General features: G+C 47.9%; 1 protein-coding gene across 1 annotated transcript in view; it reads right to left on the minus strand.

The window, feature by feature from the left end:
* The window catches only part of LOC110307471 (serpin A12), a 15,083-nt gene extending 5,388 nt beyond the window's left edge, over positions 1-9,695 (minus strand). Inside the window, exons 1-3 of the mRNA XM_021179701.1 lie at positions 9,561-9,695; positions 3,022-3,672; positions 804-1,074 (exon numbers count right to left, since the gene is read on the minus strand). Coding sequence (XP_021035360.1) covers positions 804-1,074; positions 3,022-3,655 — 905 coding nt within the window. The 5' untranslated portion in view covers positions 3,656-3,672; positions 9,561-9,695. The remainder of the gene's footprint in view (positions 1-803; positions 1,075-3,021; positions 3,673-9,560) is intronic.
* Between the last annotated feature and the right edge of the window lie 8,643 nt (positions 9,696-18,338).

An 18,338-nucleotide genomic window follows, 5' to 3' on the forward strand; every position in this document is an offset into this window, starting at 1 on the left:
CCAAGGAGCTAAAGGGATCTGCAACCCTATAGGTGGAACAACAATATGAATTAACCAGTACCCCGGAGCATTATCTGTTGATGTGGAAAATGGTGTAGCCCTTCAGCCTCCCCTAGTTCTTCCATGGTGGAAGGGGCTTCAGAAAGAATAGCCCATCTCCTCTTCCTTCTTTCCCTTCTCCTCTGAAATTGCCCAATAAAGGGGGTTGACTATGTCTAGGCTTGGCTCCCTATGTATACTTCAAAAGAACTTCACTACTACCAGCGAGCCCAAGTGGGCTTGGGAAGTAGGGATATTGGCTCATCACGTGTACTGTGATGAAGTGAAAGTTTCCCGTTAGCATATGAGGGCAAGTCCCCAGCCTAGAGAGAGATGGAAGTCTCCTAGAAAAGCGGTGGACACTCCTGGTTTTGGCTAATCCAGGCCGAGAGAGGGGGCTGGGAGACAAGATGCATCTCTGCTCAGAGGAGCGGAGTGTCCTTAAAGTTTCCTCTGCCTAAGAATCCATGACTTCTCTTTCTTCCCTACAGCCTGCAAGCTGTACCTTAAATGCCACCTCCTCTGTGAAGCTTTCCCTGACCACCCCCTTCCAGCGAGACTGGAACCCCCACACTCCCATAAGTTCAATGCATAAACTTCAAATAGCCACTCCTCACCAACTCCTAGATGTGTTCCAGTCTCCTGCCCACCTTTACAGAGCCCCCAGAGAGAGCCTGGCTGTGGACTAGGGGGAGAAGAAATGAGGAGAGTGTGAGGGAAGAGGGGAAAGACAAGGGTCTCTGTGGACAAGGCTCTGACTTTACCTTTTTGAGAGAAGGCTTTTCCACTTGGCAAAGATGTCTGCCTGCAACCCCTGCTCCAGCAGCTTCAGCTTGCCATTGTCAGGAAGGACAAATGTGGCTGTGATGTTTCCCCGGTAGGGGATTTCCAAGATGGTGCAGGAGAGCTGGCTGTCATAGGCCATGTCGAACAAGCCCCTTTGGAACATCATGGGCACCTTCACGGTCTTGCCTTCCTCTATGAAGAAGTCCTCCTCCTTGGTTTGTTTTGGGTCGAATTCATACTGCCACCTGCCTGAGGAGTAGAGGCGGACAAAATGGCAAAGGTGTCTGGAAGAAAAGGAGGAGGCCTGACCCCGCTGATCCCTGGCCACCGTCCACCAGATTCAGGGGCAGTGATGCTATGTTCTTCTTCATGCCTAGATGTCTGTGGGAAGCACACAGGCCCAGGGACCCAGTCAAAAAGAGCCTGGCACTAGTATTGCAGGGCTGGGAGGTAGCAGAGTACATGACCCTAAGGCCCCTGATGCTCAGATGGCCATAGCTTGTATCTTAACAGAGGGCTGGATTGTGGTTCCTGAGGCTGTTTGGCTTTGTGAGAGTGAAAATACTTCCCTTGGTATTCTGCCGCCCCTCTCCTGTGGGCATAAGAAAACCACAGGGACACGGTGCTGCAGAGCTCTGTCTGCAAACTCCCTTTGATTGATTGATTGATTGATTGATTGATTGATTGATTGACTGATGGGGTGTGTGTGTGTGCATGCGCACATGGGCATGCAAGTGTTACAGTCAGAGGTTAATGCTGTGTTATCTATCAATCCCCACCTTGTTTTTGAGTCAGGACTCCCTCATTGAGCCAGAAGCTCAGGGATTGTCTAGATGGACTAGCCAGAGAGCTCCTGTCTCTGTCCCCTTACCCTGCGGGGCTGGGGTTACAAATCTGTACCAACTTGCCCGGATTTCAATACCTATGCTGGGAGTCTGAACTCAGGTCCTCATCCTTGCGACACAGGCCATTTCCCCACCTGAGCCATCTCCTCAGCCTCAGGCTTCTGCTGTCTTTAGTTAGAGAAGGCCCTGACATTGCCCATAAACTCGCAGTTGTATCATTTCTAACTTGCTGTTCTCAGAGCCTTGGGGGAAGACTCCCTAAGTCCCAATCCTGGCTTCACTGCTCTGTAAGGATGGTTTTGAACAAGTGTTTAAACTTCAGTCCCTAATGTATAGAGTGGGGATGTGGCAGGCATGTCAGAGAGTGTCTTGGTGACTTACGGGATGAAGCAGATGGAGTCTGTCTAGTGTGTATTGAGTGAGTGCTCCTTATTGAGTGAGTGCTCCTTGTTGAGTGAGTGCTCCTTTCGTCTGCACTGTTGTTGTGCCTGCTCCTAATGGAGATGCTGAGCTAGCCTGGATTACCCCATATCCCTCTGTGATTCAGGCTGCCATTCTTGTCTCCCTTTCCCTCAGCAGTCATCAATCTTCCTATGTTGCGTCCCTATGTGGGACCATTACTGAGCCAAGTGATGGCCTTGCTGGGACTGGAGAGTGTGAGCCTCTGGTTTTCTTTTCTTTTTTTCTTCTTCATTTTTTTCTACTTTTCCAAAACCTGTGTATATGTGTTTGTTGTGTGAGTACAGATGTTGGAGAACACTCTTCCATATACTTTTTCAGTATCTCCTTTATACTGAGGAAATCTCTGAAGATCAATAAGGGACGAAGGCACCAGCCAAAATGGCCGCCACCACCAGTCAAAATGGCCGCGCTGCTGCCACCGCTGCTACCACCACCACCACCACCACCATCATTCAATTGTCCCAGGTGACCTTGCACTATAAAGCAAGGTGTATAGCATTAAGCCCTAGAGAAGTGGGTTCTGGCCCTGAATGAATAGTTTTAGACCTTGGAGTAACCCTCCCCAACTTTCACTTTCTCTCTTATCTAGGAAGCAGAGACTCCAACTTCTAAACCAAAGCAAATGAGGATAATCCACCACAATGAAAGCACACACACGGGAATCTGGGGTTCGCAATGCTCATCTCCCCTGACATCCCCCCTATGAATCCCTTGGGGGATTCAGCTCCTTGGTGGGTTATGCTTCTTGGCATTTACTTTCCAGCCAGAGAGGGCAGAGTCTGGACTGTTCCTGACACAAGGATTTAGATTCAGAGTAAGCAAAGGACTGGGTCAAGTTTCTAACCCAAATCCCTCTACCTTCCCCACACCAACATGCCCCTAGCCTTACCTCGAAAGTAAATATAATTTGTGAGAATCATCACGGTGCCTGGGTCTATGCTTTTTACCATGTTTTTGATTCTGCTGTGGGTTTTCCGACTGATGTATCTGTTGATATCCTTCTGAGTGTTTTCTAAGTCCTGGAAGTTAGTGAGCACCATGTCTGCATCATACACATTCCTAGCCAGGTTCAGGAACCTCTGTTGGGGCCTCAGCTTCTGGTCCATAAATAAAGCATTGCCTAAGCTCATCTTTGTGTCCTCCGTCTCCTGGTTGAGCTTGTGGAGAAGGTAGTGGAAAGCCACGTGGACGTCCCTGTCTGTCATCTCTTTGAAGTTGAAGCCCTCCCGGATTTCCTCCAGTGTGGAGTTCTGGGCCCCGAGAGACAGCATGGAGAAGGCAGTGGAGATGCTCAGTGGGGATAGGAAGATGTTTCCCCGAGGGCTATTGCTGGCCAGCCTCTGCAGTAGTTTGAAGCCAAATTCCATGTTGTGTCGAGCAAGCTGCCGGGCATCCTTCTTGCCCCTCCACTCTTGGACCCTGACTGGAGAGTTATACATATCTAGAGCATCTCTGTACTGCAGGAGACCTTTCACAGTGAGGAGGCCTGCCAGAAACAGGCCCAGGTCCAGCATGCGTGTCATTGTCCTTGGGGATTATCCTGTTGAGCAGCAGATCTGAGGTTAAAGCGAGAAGAGAAGAACCCCATGGCTCCCTCCTATCTTAGCCACCAGGAAGACCCATGGGAGAAGACAGCGGCTGTAGGGTGCTGAACACCACAGCCGAGTGATTTGAGAGACTTGATGGCATCGAATCTTTGTCATCTCCTCGGGGGCTAGACTTTACTTTTCCCATGTCCAAAGTGAGAAGCCTGAGCATACAACACCTTTCTTGCTTTAAAGTGTGTTCACAATTATTTATTTATTGCTTTGAGAACACATGTGCATGTATGCACTCATGCATGTGTGCACCCCCCACCCCAGCACATATGTGAAGATCAAAGGACAATTTGAAGGAGTTAGTTCCCTCCTTCCACCATGTGGTCCTGGGGTTCAAACTTAGGTCAAACTTGATAGCAAGTGCCTTTACTGGCTAAGCTATCTTGCTAGTCTACCACTCTTGCTTTTGAGCTCTTCTCTCTGATCTTTGTGTTTATGAATGAACACATACACACATACATACATATATGTGATACACATGAACATGTGCATATGTGCGTGCGTGCATGTGTGTGTGTGTGTGTGTGTGCATGCACAATTATAGAACAGGGCAACCTTTGGAGTCAGTCAGTCCTTGCCTTCCAGTTTGTTTGAGACAAGGTCTCTTGTTGCTCACTGTTGTATAGGCCAGACTAGCTGTCCAGGATTTTCTGGAGATTCTACCATGTCTGCCTGGCATTTTGCCACAGGACACTAAGGTTAAAGATGTTTGCAACTGTTCCTGGCTTTCTGTGGGTTCTGAGGATCCAAACTCAGGCCCTTCTGCTTGCATAGCAAGTGCTTTGCCCACTGATCTATAGCCTCAGCCCCTCCTTTATCTTAAGATAGCAGTGTCTCAACATCTTTGAGGACATTCTACCACCAGCCCCCACAATAACAGAATATTGCAGAGTGGACACTTGACTGAGAACATGCCAGAATAACACTTCATCCTCTTGTTACCACTGTTTCATGGGTGAGAGTGGAACTCAACTGCAGTCAGTCAGTGATTTTCCTGAGGGATGTACTTAATGGGAGTCCCATTAAGTATGATTGCTTTAATGACATAGCTTCAAACCTAAAGAGCTAGCCACCTCTCCCACATGTACATGGCAAGAAGAAAAACAGCGATAAAGAGAAATGAAGAGTCACATCTAATGACATCTTAAGTCCCTGAATCAGCCTTTCTTTGGTACCCACCTGCCTCCACTTTTCCAAAACCAAGCCAATTTATTTCCACCTTGGGGTTGGCTGGCTTGAGCTGGCTTTGGTTTTCTTGACTAATTCTCAGAGATCAAGCCTTCTATAGAGGACCCCATGATCTATAGGAAATTAGTGTCCTCCAGAGAGAAACCCCAGTCTTTGGTAGCCCTTTGTTCAGCCTCTTCAGGAAAGGGGAAAGGGTAGTGTCAGTGAAGACAAAAGCCAAGCCTGGCTGGCTCTGGGCCTGACTTCTCAGATGCTGCACCTCCCAGTGGCTCAGAGAACTCTTAAAGACAATGCCATTCACTGTTTTCCCTTTGTCTCTGACTCTGCAGGTCCATAGAGCTGCCAAGAACATGGCATTCAGTAATTTTCTGGGCTATTCCTATGTAGAGCAAAACCATGCCTCTATGTGTATCTCTTATGCCACCATCTGTTCCCTGTAATTTCCATTTCCCAGTTCATGGCCCATAGGAAATGGTAAACAACACAACAGTAAAGGCCCTAGCATGAAGCTGGGGGCAGGACTCAGCTGAGAGCCATCTTAAAGCGAGAGCCTATGGGTAAATAAGGGAACCAGTATGTGTGGAGGGAGCAGAACAAGGGTGGCATTCAGGTGCCAGCCAGCCTTGGTCTGGTCCCCAAGCAGGATCTTAAGAGGTTCTGACCCTTTGGGCAGAATTAGTTGATGGGTGGGTGTTGTCCTTCTCTGGGATTCAGGATGTGACTTATAAGTTTCTGAGACAATTGGCTCCTTTTAACCAGTGTCAGGAGCCATTTAGGAAAGGCTAAGGTTAGCAGGTGACCTTCTTGGAGGTGGCCCACCTTGTTGCATGTCCCAAGATGGGTAAGCTCTGAAAGGCAAGGTCCCAAGAGAATTTATCTCAGGAATGCTTCTTGCAGCTGATATGCCTTTTCCTGTCTCCTTACAGAGCCTGAGGATTCCTGCACATTAGCCCACCCCATGGAGCAGACTTCCTGCAGATCAACATAAAGATGAGCTTTCACTGATAAATGCTGTTTAGATGAATTAAGGATTTTTATAGAATTCCTGGTTTGATCTTAGGAAGAGAGTTTTAAGAGATGGCTTGAGTTGTTTGCTAGAAAGATGGACTAATGTTAGAATCACGACTAGAATGTGTCCACTCTTCATAACAGTAAGTAAAGGCTTCATAATAAGAAATGCAATAAGCTTTCATAATTACACTAAAAAGAGAAATAGGCTTGGGACAAATTTGTGTTCAAGGGAAAACATTCATTCTAGATCAGGTCCAAGGATGAGGCCACAGGTGCGCACTATGATCAAGCAAGGCCATGTGAAACTGTGGCTTTGAACTTATAATGAGCTTGTAGAATGAAACACTGCTTTGAACTTAATATCGACATCCTTCTGTAACTCCCATTTTATGTAACATTGTATCTATGATGTAATTTTCTGAAGCATTTTTGTTTAGGAAGGTGAACCTCAGACCTGTTTGTTGGCATACATTTGGTACTGTCCTGTTTTCCCTGAGTCTTTTTTTTCCCCCAAACACGTTACCCATTCTGGAATCCCATTTAGTAACAATTAAAATTAACTTGCTATTAGTGATGGCCTGGGCAAAAATAGATTATGGGAGAGAAATGCTAGAATCTATAAAGATGCTTTAGATAAAGTAAAGGAAAAAGAACTCAGCTGAATTGATGGTGATTCACACCTTTAATCTCAGCACTCAGGAGACAGAGGCAGGCGGATCTCTGTCTGAGACCACCAGCCTGGTCTACAGAGTGAGCTCCAAGACAGCCAGGACCACGCAGAGGAGCCCTGTCTGAAAAACAAAACAAAACAAAACAAAACAAAACAAAACAAAACAAAACAAAACAAAACAAAACAAAACAAAACAAAACAAAACTGGAGCGCTAGCTTCTGTGGGCGGGACTGTTGCCACAGGCACCCTGGATTAAAATAGAAGCTTGCATTGCTCAAAGCAGACTGCCACCCTGGGCCATTTCCCAACGCTCAGGAATGGAAAAGTTAAGCCAGGCCACGTCACTCACACAGCCGACACAAAGTTCTCCACAGACAATCTGCCAACCTCCCTGGGAGTCAGGGCCACGTGGAAGCTGTGTGCAAGTCAGAGCAGGCAGGCCAGAAGCCTGAACCAGGCAGGGGGTGGGGGGAAGCCAACTGCTGGCAGGCTGCTGGGCCCCAGGAGCCCGACTGACATTCCCTCTCACCGCAGGGCTCTCTGTGGAGCTCCACTTCCAGCCCTATAGGGCTCTACAGTGCCGGGTCACAGCAGTGAGGGCTGGGAGGGGATCTCACACTGGGATACTGAGCCCCCCTCTCTTATCTGTGTGTTCTGTAAACCCTTGGGATAGCGGCATCTTCATGTGTAAAACTGCTTGGGTAAGGGCCACAATTTGGTCTCTTCCCCACCAGATGCTCTTGCCCAGCCGAGGCTCCACCCACTCAGGACACGGCCATGGACCACACCTTCCACCTCTATAAGCCTGTGGCACTGCCACTGTGATTTCTAACGCTCACTTCAGGCCTCCTGCCCTTCCCTGGCCAGGCCCGCCTTTGGCTTTTTACTCCAAAACAGCCCACACTAATTCCATGCTTCCACCTATTTCCACAGCCCCCAAACTGACCCAAATTTGTCAGATGGGTGAGATACTGAAGTAGGCTTTTTTTTTTTTAATTCTGGCAATTAAAATAGTAGAGCAACTGGTTATTTCCCAATAAATTGATGGGTCAGATCTTTTGAATTGAGCAAGAGCTTATTGGGTTGCAGGCTGGAGTGTGCACATGGCTCTCTCTGTGTCTCTGTGTGTATGAGTGTGTATTTGTTCCTCACACAAATCACGCATATAAAAATAAAACCACGAAAAAGAAAGTCGATGCCAAAGGCTGTGGGGCACACAAGAGACAGCGTTGTGATTCCCTGGTCCTTTGCATCCCACATTATTTAAGAAAACAGTTCTTTCTTCCTATGAATAATTTCACCTCCTATTTACCCCTAGCTGCGAGAAGAAGCCACTGGAACAAGTTACACTGCTAGCATCAAGCCTGCATGTGGTCAGTCCTTGCGGAAGGGACTATCCTTCCACAGTGACACCTGGAGTGTGTGTGTGTGCCCATGTATGCATATAAATGAATGTATAACCCTTCTTTTGGCATCCTGGTGGGTTCAGTTCCTGTTTATAAGATGATATGGTGCTGACCCACAACCTCCGTACATCCTCTATGCATTTCAAATCATCACCACATTGCTGATAGTCACTATACAATGCCGATTCTCTGGCAATCACCATCACACTGGTAAGCTTACACAATACAAGGATGGAAAAAGGACTCTGCATATTCACTGCCTGTGTAAATGTTGTCTGCAAACATTTGCTGACCCAGAGAAGGTCATGTCTGTGGGTATGGTGCCTGTGGGGACAGGGACCAACTATGGTACTGGTGGGGTTGCACGATGCTTCTCTGGTTAATAGCAGTTGGCTAGAGAAGTCAGTAATAACCAGAATACACTGAGTAAAGACAATCTATTCTCTGGGCAGAGATTTAGAATCATTCACTTCGGAAAAGGGGTCCCACGCCCACCTCTCTCCTAACAGTGCCACCTCTTTCCTCCTTGACAAAGCCACTGGCCATCTAGCCCTTCTCTAGCCAGTGAGACCAATGCATATGGCTGTTTCTGACGAGTTTCCACCCATGCTATCTTGAACTTTAAGCAACCACAGAGCTCCCCGTCCTGTGGGGGACATCCCAGGTTGGCTGCCTACACCAAGCACCTTTCCTTCCATACCCAAAGGACGCTGCGCTCTCTGGGGCCTCAGCTTCCCTCAGATCCTTCCTGGAGATTGTCAGTATGCAACACTTGGATCTGTCTAGAGCTCTCTGGAGCTGAGACCCTTCTCAGAGATGTAACAAAGTGCTGCAAGAGAGAAGCAAAGGCATCCTGGATACACTTTAGGACTCACCTGTTTTAAGGGACTGGTGATGTTTTAAGATAGAATTATCTAGAGGCAATGAAAATGACATTATTTTTCAAAGCAAGTTTAAAACTAAATGGAAAGACATCTGCCCCACAAGAGAACTCTAATGCTCACTTCTTGGAGAACAGAGGCCGGAATGGCTTCCCTTACTAATTTGTCCTGCAGAATTTCCTTTGCATTCTTTTCGAACATAGTTTTTAAGTGCTGAATGTAATATCAACAACACTCAGGAGGCCAAGGCAGAAGGGTAGCCTGGGCTACATATTAAAACCTTGTCAGAGAGAGAGAGAGAGAGAGAGAGAGAGAGAGAGTGTTTTCCCCCATGAACTTGTAAGTTGATAGAAACTTCCTGGCTCAGCAGCTCAACTGGAAGGAAGCAAACAGCTACGGAGGCCGACTGGGGCAAGCAGAGGGCAGCGAGGACGGCCTTGCTTCTGAAGAGCTCCCTTCTCTCCCTTTCCCCACCCTGTGCAGTTTTCTTCTAAAAATTTCTCAGAAGTAAGTATCCATGGAAACGAACCGAGCCCCCACTGTACCTGCCCAGCACACCCCCAGGGGCTGCTCTTACACACATTAGAAATCCTTCTGCCTTTTATCCTGGAGTTGTCCTCATGAGCTATAGACTAGAAACTCTACATCTTTCCAGAAGGGGTTGCATACTCACAGTGGGTCCAGGCGCCATCCACAGGGCCAAACGGGCCTGCCTGGTTTGTTTTGTTATTTATACCTCCAGGGCCTCCTGAAGAGGCAGAGTGTGGCCAATTGAAGCTGCTGGAGTCAGTCAATGGGCTTCCAGGAGCAGTGGCCACACCACTTCCCCTGAAGGATCCTCCTCATCTCCCACCTCTGGAGCCTAACCACAGCGAGGAGGAGATATGTGCAGACCACGCCCCCTGGGCGGGAGCTACCTCAACACAGGCCACTCATACCTTTTGCAACTTTCTTTCTATTTTTTTTTTTTTAAGTTTCTCAATCACTGTCTGGAGATTGGGAGAGTCAACAGGGGGACCCGCCTTTGATGATATTGAAATGTCAACCCCTCAATCACCTTTGTCCTCCATTTTAAGGGATGAGAGCAGTGCGGGTAGAGGGTCATTCCTTCACCTTATTTTATTATTTTTTTTTTTGGAGACAGGGTTTCTCTGTATAGCCCTGGCTGTCCTGGAACTCACTTTGTAGACCAGGCTGGCCTCGAACTCAGAAATCCTCCTGCCTCTGCCTCCCAAGTGCTGGGATTAAAGGCGTGCGCCACCACCGCACGGCGCCTTCACTCTTTATTTAGCTATGCTTCATGTTAGTCATCAGCTCTGATCTGCAGCAACCCGTGACGATCCTTTAGAGGAGTGGTCTGAGAATGGATGAGCAGATAACCAGATCCGTCCATCCTTCCTGTTGGAGTGATGAACCAAAGACCTCAAATGGCTGATCTTGACTGTCTAGTCGAAGGGATGTAGACTCACCATGGAAACAGATCTGTGCAGGGCACTGCTTTAGATTCATTCAGGTGATTCATTCAAGATCCACCCTAAGTGTGGGCCATTAGCCTTTAGTGGACTGAGGTCCTAGACTGAAGGAAAGGAGAGTAAGAAAGAGGCTCCAGTTCATCTTCCAGTTTCCATGGGAGCAGCTGCCTCCCGTTGTTGTAGCTGCTCTTCCACCATGGACGGGACCCTCAGACTGTGAGCCAGAATAAACACTTCCTTCCTTAAGCTGTTCTTGTCAGGTTCCCTGTCACAGCAATGAGACAAAGTCTAACAGGAACTGATGTGCCAGTGTTTGGAGTCACTTCAGAAAGTGACTTTGTGTTTCTGTCACATATGTGATGACATGATGCTTGGACTTTGTTCCTTTTTAGTTTTTCTGCATTTCCCAGATTGCATATTCCTCGGGAGTTAAATTATAAACGTTTAAAATAAAATAATAAAATTCTTCTTCCTACTGTTCTCACTTCCAGAGTCAGACGAGATGATGTCAGCACCTTCCAAAACCAGTGGTCCTGGTTAGGAAAAGCAGTAGCTCCACAGGTCAATTTCCAATTCTGCTAATGAGCTACGGTATACAGTGGATTCACTGGATATTCCTTTCCCAAAAAATGATGATTCCTAGTAGCTACTGTGACCCTGGAAGATGTGACTCTCATCTCCATGCGAGCAAGCAGCAATCCAGAATGTTTATCCAGAAACTCTTCAGCTGTGAACTGCTGTGGTCATGACCCCAATCATTGAGGCTGTTGGTAACAGGGAACTTGAGACTCGGAGCCCTCAGCAGGAAGAGCCTTGAGCCAGCCAAGCCCCTGCCCCCAGAGACGAGGCCTGCCTGGGGACACGTATGCTGGAATCAGAAGCAGCATACAGTCTGCACATGCTGAAGTTGGGCTCCTTAGACAACAGCTCATGGCCAGCGCTGGTGGTCTCACCTTGGCAGGGGCTGCAGAGGTGGAGACTGAGAGTGACTGAGTCAGGTGCTGACCCAGAATCTGCAACTATACCATGGCTTTGGGAGGGAAAAACCCTGCCCACTAATGACAGGGTGAGGCCTGTGTGAGTCCCATGGCCACACCTGCCCGACTCTTCCAGACACTCTCTATGCTCCAGGCCAAACTCCCACAGGACACATGCAGGGAGAGTCTTGGGTCAGAAGCCTAAACCACTAAGGTTTAGGCTGCATGGAGAATGGCTAAAGACAGGCAGTTCTCAGAGGCCTCAGCAGAGGTAAGAACAACCTCTTCCATTAGGAGACCAGGAGGCTGCTGCCAAACACATATAGAGTATGGCCCAAGGTTTGGACCAGGTGACCATCGGGGGCTACAAAGATGCAAATAATTGTCCGTCTAGGGTCATTGCTATAAACTGATGGCTTAGAATCACTGGCCTCACAGGACTGTTTTGTGCAGGGGCGGAGGGGGTCACAAAGAATCCCCAGGCTCTCTCCCCTCCTCCTTGGCTTTTCTAGGTAGACCCCACAAAGGCTCTCAGAACATTTAACATTCCAGTCCTGGATTCAAAGCTCTGATCCTGGGGAGTGTATAGGAGAACAGAAGGGCACATAGTGGGGTTGGAAAGAAACTCCAAGAGGGTAAAGGCGATAACTAATCTCTTGAGCCTGTCTGGAGAGTTGAGGGTTGCTTCAAAGATGGGGCATTCTTTAGCTGGGTTCTGAAGGGTGAATAGGAGTTCTCCAGGTGAAACTGTGGGTGCCAGAATAGCTCATGAGAAGTCTTGCAGCCCACAGGAAAGTGAAAGCATGATCAAGGGATTACAGAAATTGGAAACACATCTTTGACCTTCTGCTTTCCTAGTTGCACACAGTTTTCTCTAGAGCATCCTTCTCTACCTCTGTCTCTGCAGGAACCTCCAGGGTGGAATCATCAGCTTGTCCTGGCCTGGCATATCTGCCACACAGGCAGAGGCCTCACTCTGATCTGGGCATGTGTTGCCCTTAGTGCTTTAGACGGAACATCCCTCGGGAGAGCTGGACTGAGCAGGCATGGAAGAAAGCTCAAAAGTCTCCAGAGAGCCATGATGCACACACATGCAGAGTGGAGATCTTTCCTCCCTGAAAGGGAGTTCCGTCTGATGCCCCTAGAGGCATCTAGGACATCATTAAAAATCCCATGGCGGGGGTAGACGGCAGAGATGGCCAAGTGTTTGCTGGGCAAGCTCCAGGACATGATTTCAAGCCCTAGAACTTATTTTTTTTTAAAGTTAGGAGTAGCAATGTATGCTTGTGATTCTAGTTGAGGAGGCAGAGATGGGCAGATCGCTGAAGCATGCTGGGTCAGCTAGCCTAGCCACTCAAGAAGTTCCAGGCCAATAAGAGAGCCTGTCTCATAAAATCAAGGTAGTGCAAGCGATGTGATTCCACTGGTAGAGTTCTTGCCTAGCCTAGGTTAAGTTCTGGGTTCAAGCCTCAAGACTGCATGAACTAGACATGGTGTTGTGCCTTATAATCTTAGCACTTGGGAAATAGAGCCAGGAAGATCTGTCATCCTCAACTTCACAGGGAGTTTGAAGCCAACCAGGGCTACATGAGACCCTGTCTTTGAAACACAAAGTTATGGTACAGCTGAGGCTGTCCTCTGACCTCCTTTTGTTTGTTAACATGTATGTGGTCCCTTACAGACACAGACATACAGATAAACACACACACACACACACACACACACACACACACACACACACACTATACCAGCAGATAGCTATAAGCTGTTGAAACTAAGACAGAAAAACACAGGAGAGACTAGAGAACAGGAGAGAAAACAGAAGGAGGCACCTGCTACCCAGCCAAGCCACCATGGAACTTGGTATGAGGAAGGATGGGTCCCTGAAGTGACCTTGCTAGGGACTCAATATCCACATGGAGAAAAGTCAGTGTGGCCCTGGTCCACTGTGTACACAGAAACCAAAGAAAGAATCCCAGGCCTGTCACACAGACACTCACTAGGCTGATGGCAGCCAGTAGTGTCACCCAAGCCCCCACAATGTCAAGAAACTCAAGCTTCTAGCAGAAAACATAAGAGATTGTATTTATGGTCTCAAGCTAAGTAAAGGCTTCCAAACAGCATACCTCTTAAAAGGAACTGCCTTAGACTGAAGATGCTGTTCTGGGATGGGAAAATGGCTCTCAATTAAATGCTTGCTCTGTAAGTTTGAGGACGTGTTCAGGCCCCCAGCGTCAGTAAGAATAAGGAGTACAGTGCATGTGCCCATAATCCTGGTAGTGAGAGACAACACAGGTAGATCCTCAGAGTTCTGGCCAGACAGACTAGCTAATCAGTGAACTCCTGGTTTGGTGAGCAATCCTGACTCAAAAAACACACACGTGCATACTTGTGCTTATACTTTACAAACACATACACAAACAACTCTATTCAAAAGCTACCTGAGCCAGGTCAGAGGTGAGCCAGACGAGGGAGAAGGACTCATCTTTGGTGAAAACTCTAAGGGAAAGAGAAAATTGGAAGCAGGCAAAGATTTGAATAACTGTTGAATAGCAGAAGGCAGTCAAATGACCCATAGGCAGCCTCTTATCAGGGAGATGCAAATGAAGACCCAGCAAAACCATCACATTGAACCTGGAAGGATTAACACAGCAGGGATGAGCGAGGGGGACTCCCTGGTGCAGTGGACATCAGCAGGGTTTGGGAAATTGCTTGGTAGAAGCTATTTAAGCCAAGCCTTTGCCTCCCCTCTGACCCATGCACTGCACCTCAGGGTGCAGACCCAGTGGCAGGGAGGGTGTGGGGTTCATAATAACACATACAGCATCCGCCACAAGTTCCTGTGTAACTCCAACACAGAAATGTCTAGTAATGGGATGTGGGGGAAGAGAGTCTCAGCCACCATCCCAGAGCAGTTTCTTTGCTTTCCTATATGACTCCAGTCTTTGCTGCCCATAGGACCCCTGGTTGACACTCAAGAGGGACGGTCATGGAGCCAGTGGCCATGAAATTGTGATGTAGATGATGACACTGTGGATCACGAGCCACAGGAGAACAGAGAAAACCATCTGGAAGCCATCAGGTTAGAATCAACTTAACAGAACTGTCACTTGATGCATGGATTTAGGCTCCAACCGAGGAGCTGAGTTGGTCTATGACAAATCGAGTAATTAAAATTAATATGCTTTTTGAAGAAAATTGATAATTTAAAGGAATCTTCAGAGCTAAAGACATCGTTCAAGAATTAAGAGCATGTGCAGTCCTACGGAGACCCTAAATTCAATTCCCAACACCCATGCTGGTCAGCTCACAATGGCCTGTAACTCCACTTCTGGAGGCAGGATGGGGTTGAATGTCTCTTCTGGCCTTTCAGTTATAGGCACTCATGTGTGTGCATGTAATGAGTGAGCACACTCAGACACACAGACACACAGACACACACAGACACAGACACACAGACACACAGACACACACACACACACACACACACAGTTAAAAGCAAATCTTCTTCAAAAAGCAACTCCCAATCAGATCCTGGGTTACCCTGAAATTTTAGTAAAAATGTTGAAATTTTTTCTAAATAAAATACAAGCAAGTCAAAAAAAAAAAGGGAGTTAAATGTAAAGATGTCTTTGTTTCTTTGTTTGTTTGTTTTGAGTAGGTAGCATTCTTTACATAAGTACAAAATCCCATCACATCAGGGCTATGGCTCAGTGGTAGGGCAGTTGCTCGGAAGCCATATATAAGGAGTGAGCCTACAGTTCAGTCATAGAGTACTAGTCAACGTGGTGTGAGATCCTGAGTTTGATCCCTAGCAGTATTAAAAAAAAAATTACATCCAGATTCATTTCAAAGCCATGGAGAAAAGATAAGATTTCTACAAATGTTGCCAGAAAATAGTAAATTATTTCTGATGTTAAGAGTGGGAAAGAGCGCCCTCAGGATGTGACATGGACCAGACACGGTAGAGAAAGCAGAGGGTGCACGCGTCTGTGATGTTTCAAATGTAGCAGACACAAACAACAGCAAGTGAGCATCTGAAAGGGGTCAAGACAGAATGCTTGAGTTCTCAGCCATAGCCCAGTGTTCTGCATCAGCAAGAACCCCTGGGGTCCACACAGGCTGGCAGGGAAGGAGGCAGCAAGAGCGCTTGGAAGGGCTGTGAGGAGCCACTCTGGATGCTCTACTTCCTCTGTCCTTTAACCTGCATCTGCAGAACATGGCAGTCTCCCGTGTGCTGTCAGTGGACATGTGTGCTGATGCATGTGTTCTGTGAGTTCTGTGCAGTAGACCAGTTTTCCCATGGGCCAATAGGTTTCTTAGCAAGGTCTTTGGCAGACTTAGGACTCTAAGGCAGGTTTGCCTCTGAGCCCCCTGTGGGATCACTGACTCTGAAGGACCATGAAGAGCATCTGGGGACATAGCATTTTGGGGACCAGCTCTGACCTGTGTGACTCCTACCCAGCCTGCAGCCCTAGAACTACACATGGGCAGGACACATGGTAAATTGCCTAAGGCCCTGGCTCATTCTCGTAAGGCAATAGACCAACTCCCCCCCCCCCCACACACACACACCACCATGAGCTCCAGGCCCTCCTTTCCCTTTGTCCCTCTTCCTCAACTTCCTCATAGCTTACACGGTTCCCCATCTCTTAACAGTTTTCCTTTGTGTCCTGGTCCGATAGCCTTTAGTTTCTAGTGGGTTCTCCAATACTTTAAGCTTCTGCCCAACTTGCCCAACCTGCCTCTGCCCCTCCCTCCCCTGGCCAGCCTGGCTGGGTGGCCCTATAGATACTACTTCTGCTTAGTAACAAAGCTGGGATTTCCTTGCTCTTCAGAGAAACCCAGGCTGTGGGCCTGGGTTGTGGAGTCCAACTGCTCGCTGCTCAATAAGCCTCCCAGAGGGAGGTGAGAGCACGCAGTCCACGATGCAGTCCAGGATCCATGGCTCCATTCCTGTGATGTCTTTCAGCCAAATCATCCAACCCCAGATTCCTTTCTGGGCCCAGGAGTGGGAGTTTACACATTGTTTACTTGGCCCTGGCCCCACCTCCCAGGTCCAGGCTGGCCCCACCCCCAAACTCTGGGAAGTCCTGGGCCTGGATTCTGGGACCCAGGCATTGAAGACCATGTGTGGCACGTGACTGAGGAAATTACCCCTTGCTCAGGTTTACCAATCTTTGTAAAGATCAGGAGGGACTTTCAGTAACTTACCTGTGCAGCCCAGCTCATAGGAGTCTTGATGGCAACCATTTTCACTTAGAATAATTCAACCCAAGCCTGTGCTAATCGGAACTCTAGCCAGAACAAGATTTTGGGATAAGAGGAATGAAGAGGGTATAACAACAGAATTCTGGGAAATAGTAACCCAGAAGAAAAGTTCAAATTGAAGTTTTTAAAAAATCACTAATTTAATGTTTTACTATGCTTTGAGATAAAAACCATTAGATGGAGCTCAGTGTTATGAATCTACATGTGCATGTACACACACACACACACACACACCACCCCCTCCCACCTCCAGCAGCACCACCCCAACCACAGCAGTAGTTCACCTCCTCATCTACCGTTTCCTGTCAAAGTGGAAGATTGAGAACTGACATGTAGGTCTAATGTGCTGGTCAATGAGACATTCGTGGACCAAGGGAAAGAACCCAAGGCCACCTCCTGGGAGCTCTCAGACCAAGGAAGCACATGTACTGTGTCTGCTGACGTACCTGAATTCTAGTCAGACCTCTCGATGCCCTCGGGTCGACCAAGTGCCTCGGTCACTTAGGGTAGCAGAAGTATTCCCAGAGGAGGTAGTGCCTACCCCACTAGGAAGTCTGAGACTTTCCTGCTGTGCCTGGCAGCCCCAGCAAGGTCACTGCTGTTAGAAGGTGCTCTTGTCAAAGCCACAGGATGCTCAGACCCCAGAGGCTTTGAAAAGTATTCTGTGTTCCTCCAAACTAGGATGGGAGCAAGGGTGGGAAGGCTTCTGTAGGAGAAGCAAGGGGAGCAGACCCAGGCTAGGCTCCCAGCTAGGTGAACCCCACAGTGCTCATGCCTTCTGGACATACGAAGAGTGGGCATAAAGCTTCCCCATCAGGCACTCAGGTGACACTGAGGTGGCCCACAATCCCACAGTCAGAGCAGGTTGACTCCTATTCTGATCCTCTTGTGACATCTCCCTCAGGTTACCACACCTCTCTGGCGTCTCATTGTTTCCATCTATTTAATGGGATATATGACTGAAGTAACTCCATTGTCCCCTTCAGCAGATAGTTAGCAATCCCATCAAAGGCCATGGACCATCTAAAGGAAGCAAATTAAAAATAATTAGTAATAATCATAGTAATGGCAATAATAATTAGTAATAATGAGATCAAGACAGTGAGCTAGCTCTACTCACCCAAGTGACACACTGTTCTGTACACACACTCCTGCAAGTACAGTAGGAGTGTCTGGTTGGCCTGGCAAAAGGACAATTACATTCTATCCAATAGAATGTGTGCTGTGAACAGCAAGAAGGAAGGCTGAGGTCTGTATATAATTTGGATAGCACTGGCTATCTTCTAGCTGGGTGACTCCAGACCTTCTGCAATACTGGGAAGGGAAGGAAAAGCTTATCTCTGTGGGAAGAGGCATTGGAGACACACAACCCACAGAAATGCTTCATGTACCTTCTAGAGGATCCTGAAACCAGGGCTAGCCACTACACCAAAGGGGGCCTCTTGAGTAGGGTGTGGTGGTACACTCCTTTAACGCCAGTCAGAACTCTGGAAGCAGAGGCAGGAGGATTGTGAATTCATGGATATCCTGGGCTACATAATGAGTGTGAGTCCAACCTGGGCTATAGATTGAGACTCTTTATCAAAATATCCCAGCCAGCCACCCTAGTCCAAAAGAGGAAGAAGAGGGAAGAGGAGAAGGAGGAGGAGGAGGAGGAGGAGAAGGAAGAAGGAGGAGGAAGATGAGGAGGAGGGAGAAGAGGGAAGAGGAGAAGGAGGAGGAGGAGGAGGA

Source organism: Mus caroli, chromosome 12 (genome assembly GCF_900094665.2).
Source record: "Mus caroli chromosome 12, CAROLI_EIJ_v1.1, whole genome shotgun sequence".
In the NCBI taxonomy this organism is placed as follows: domain Eukaryota; kingdom Metazoa; phylum Chordata; class Mammalia; order Rodentia; family Muridae; genus Mus; species Mus caroli.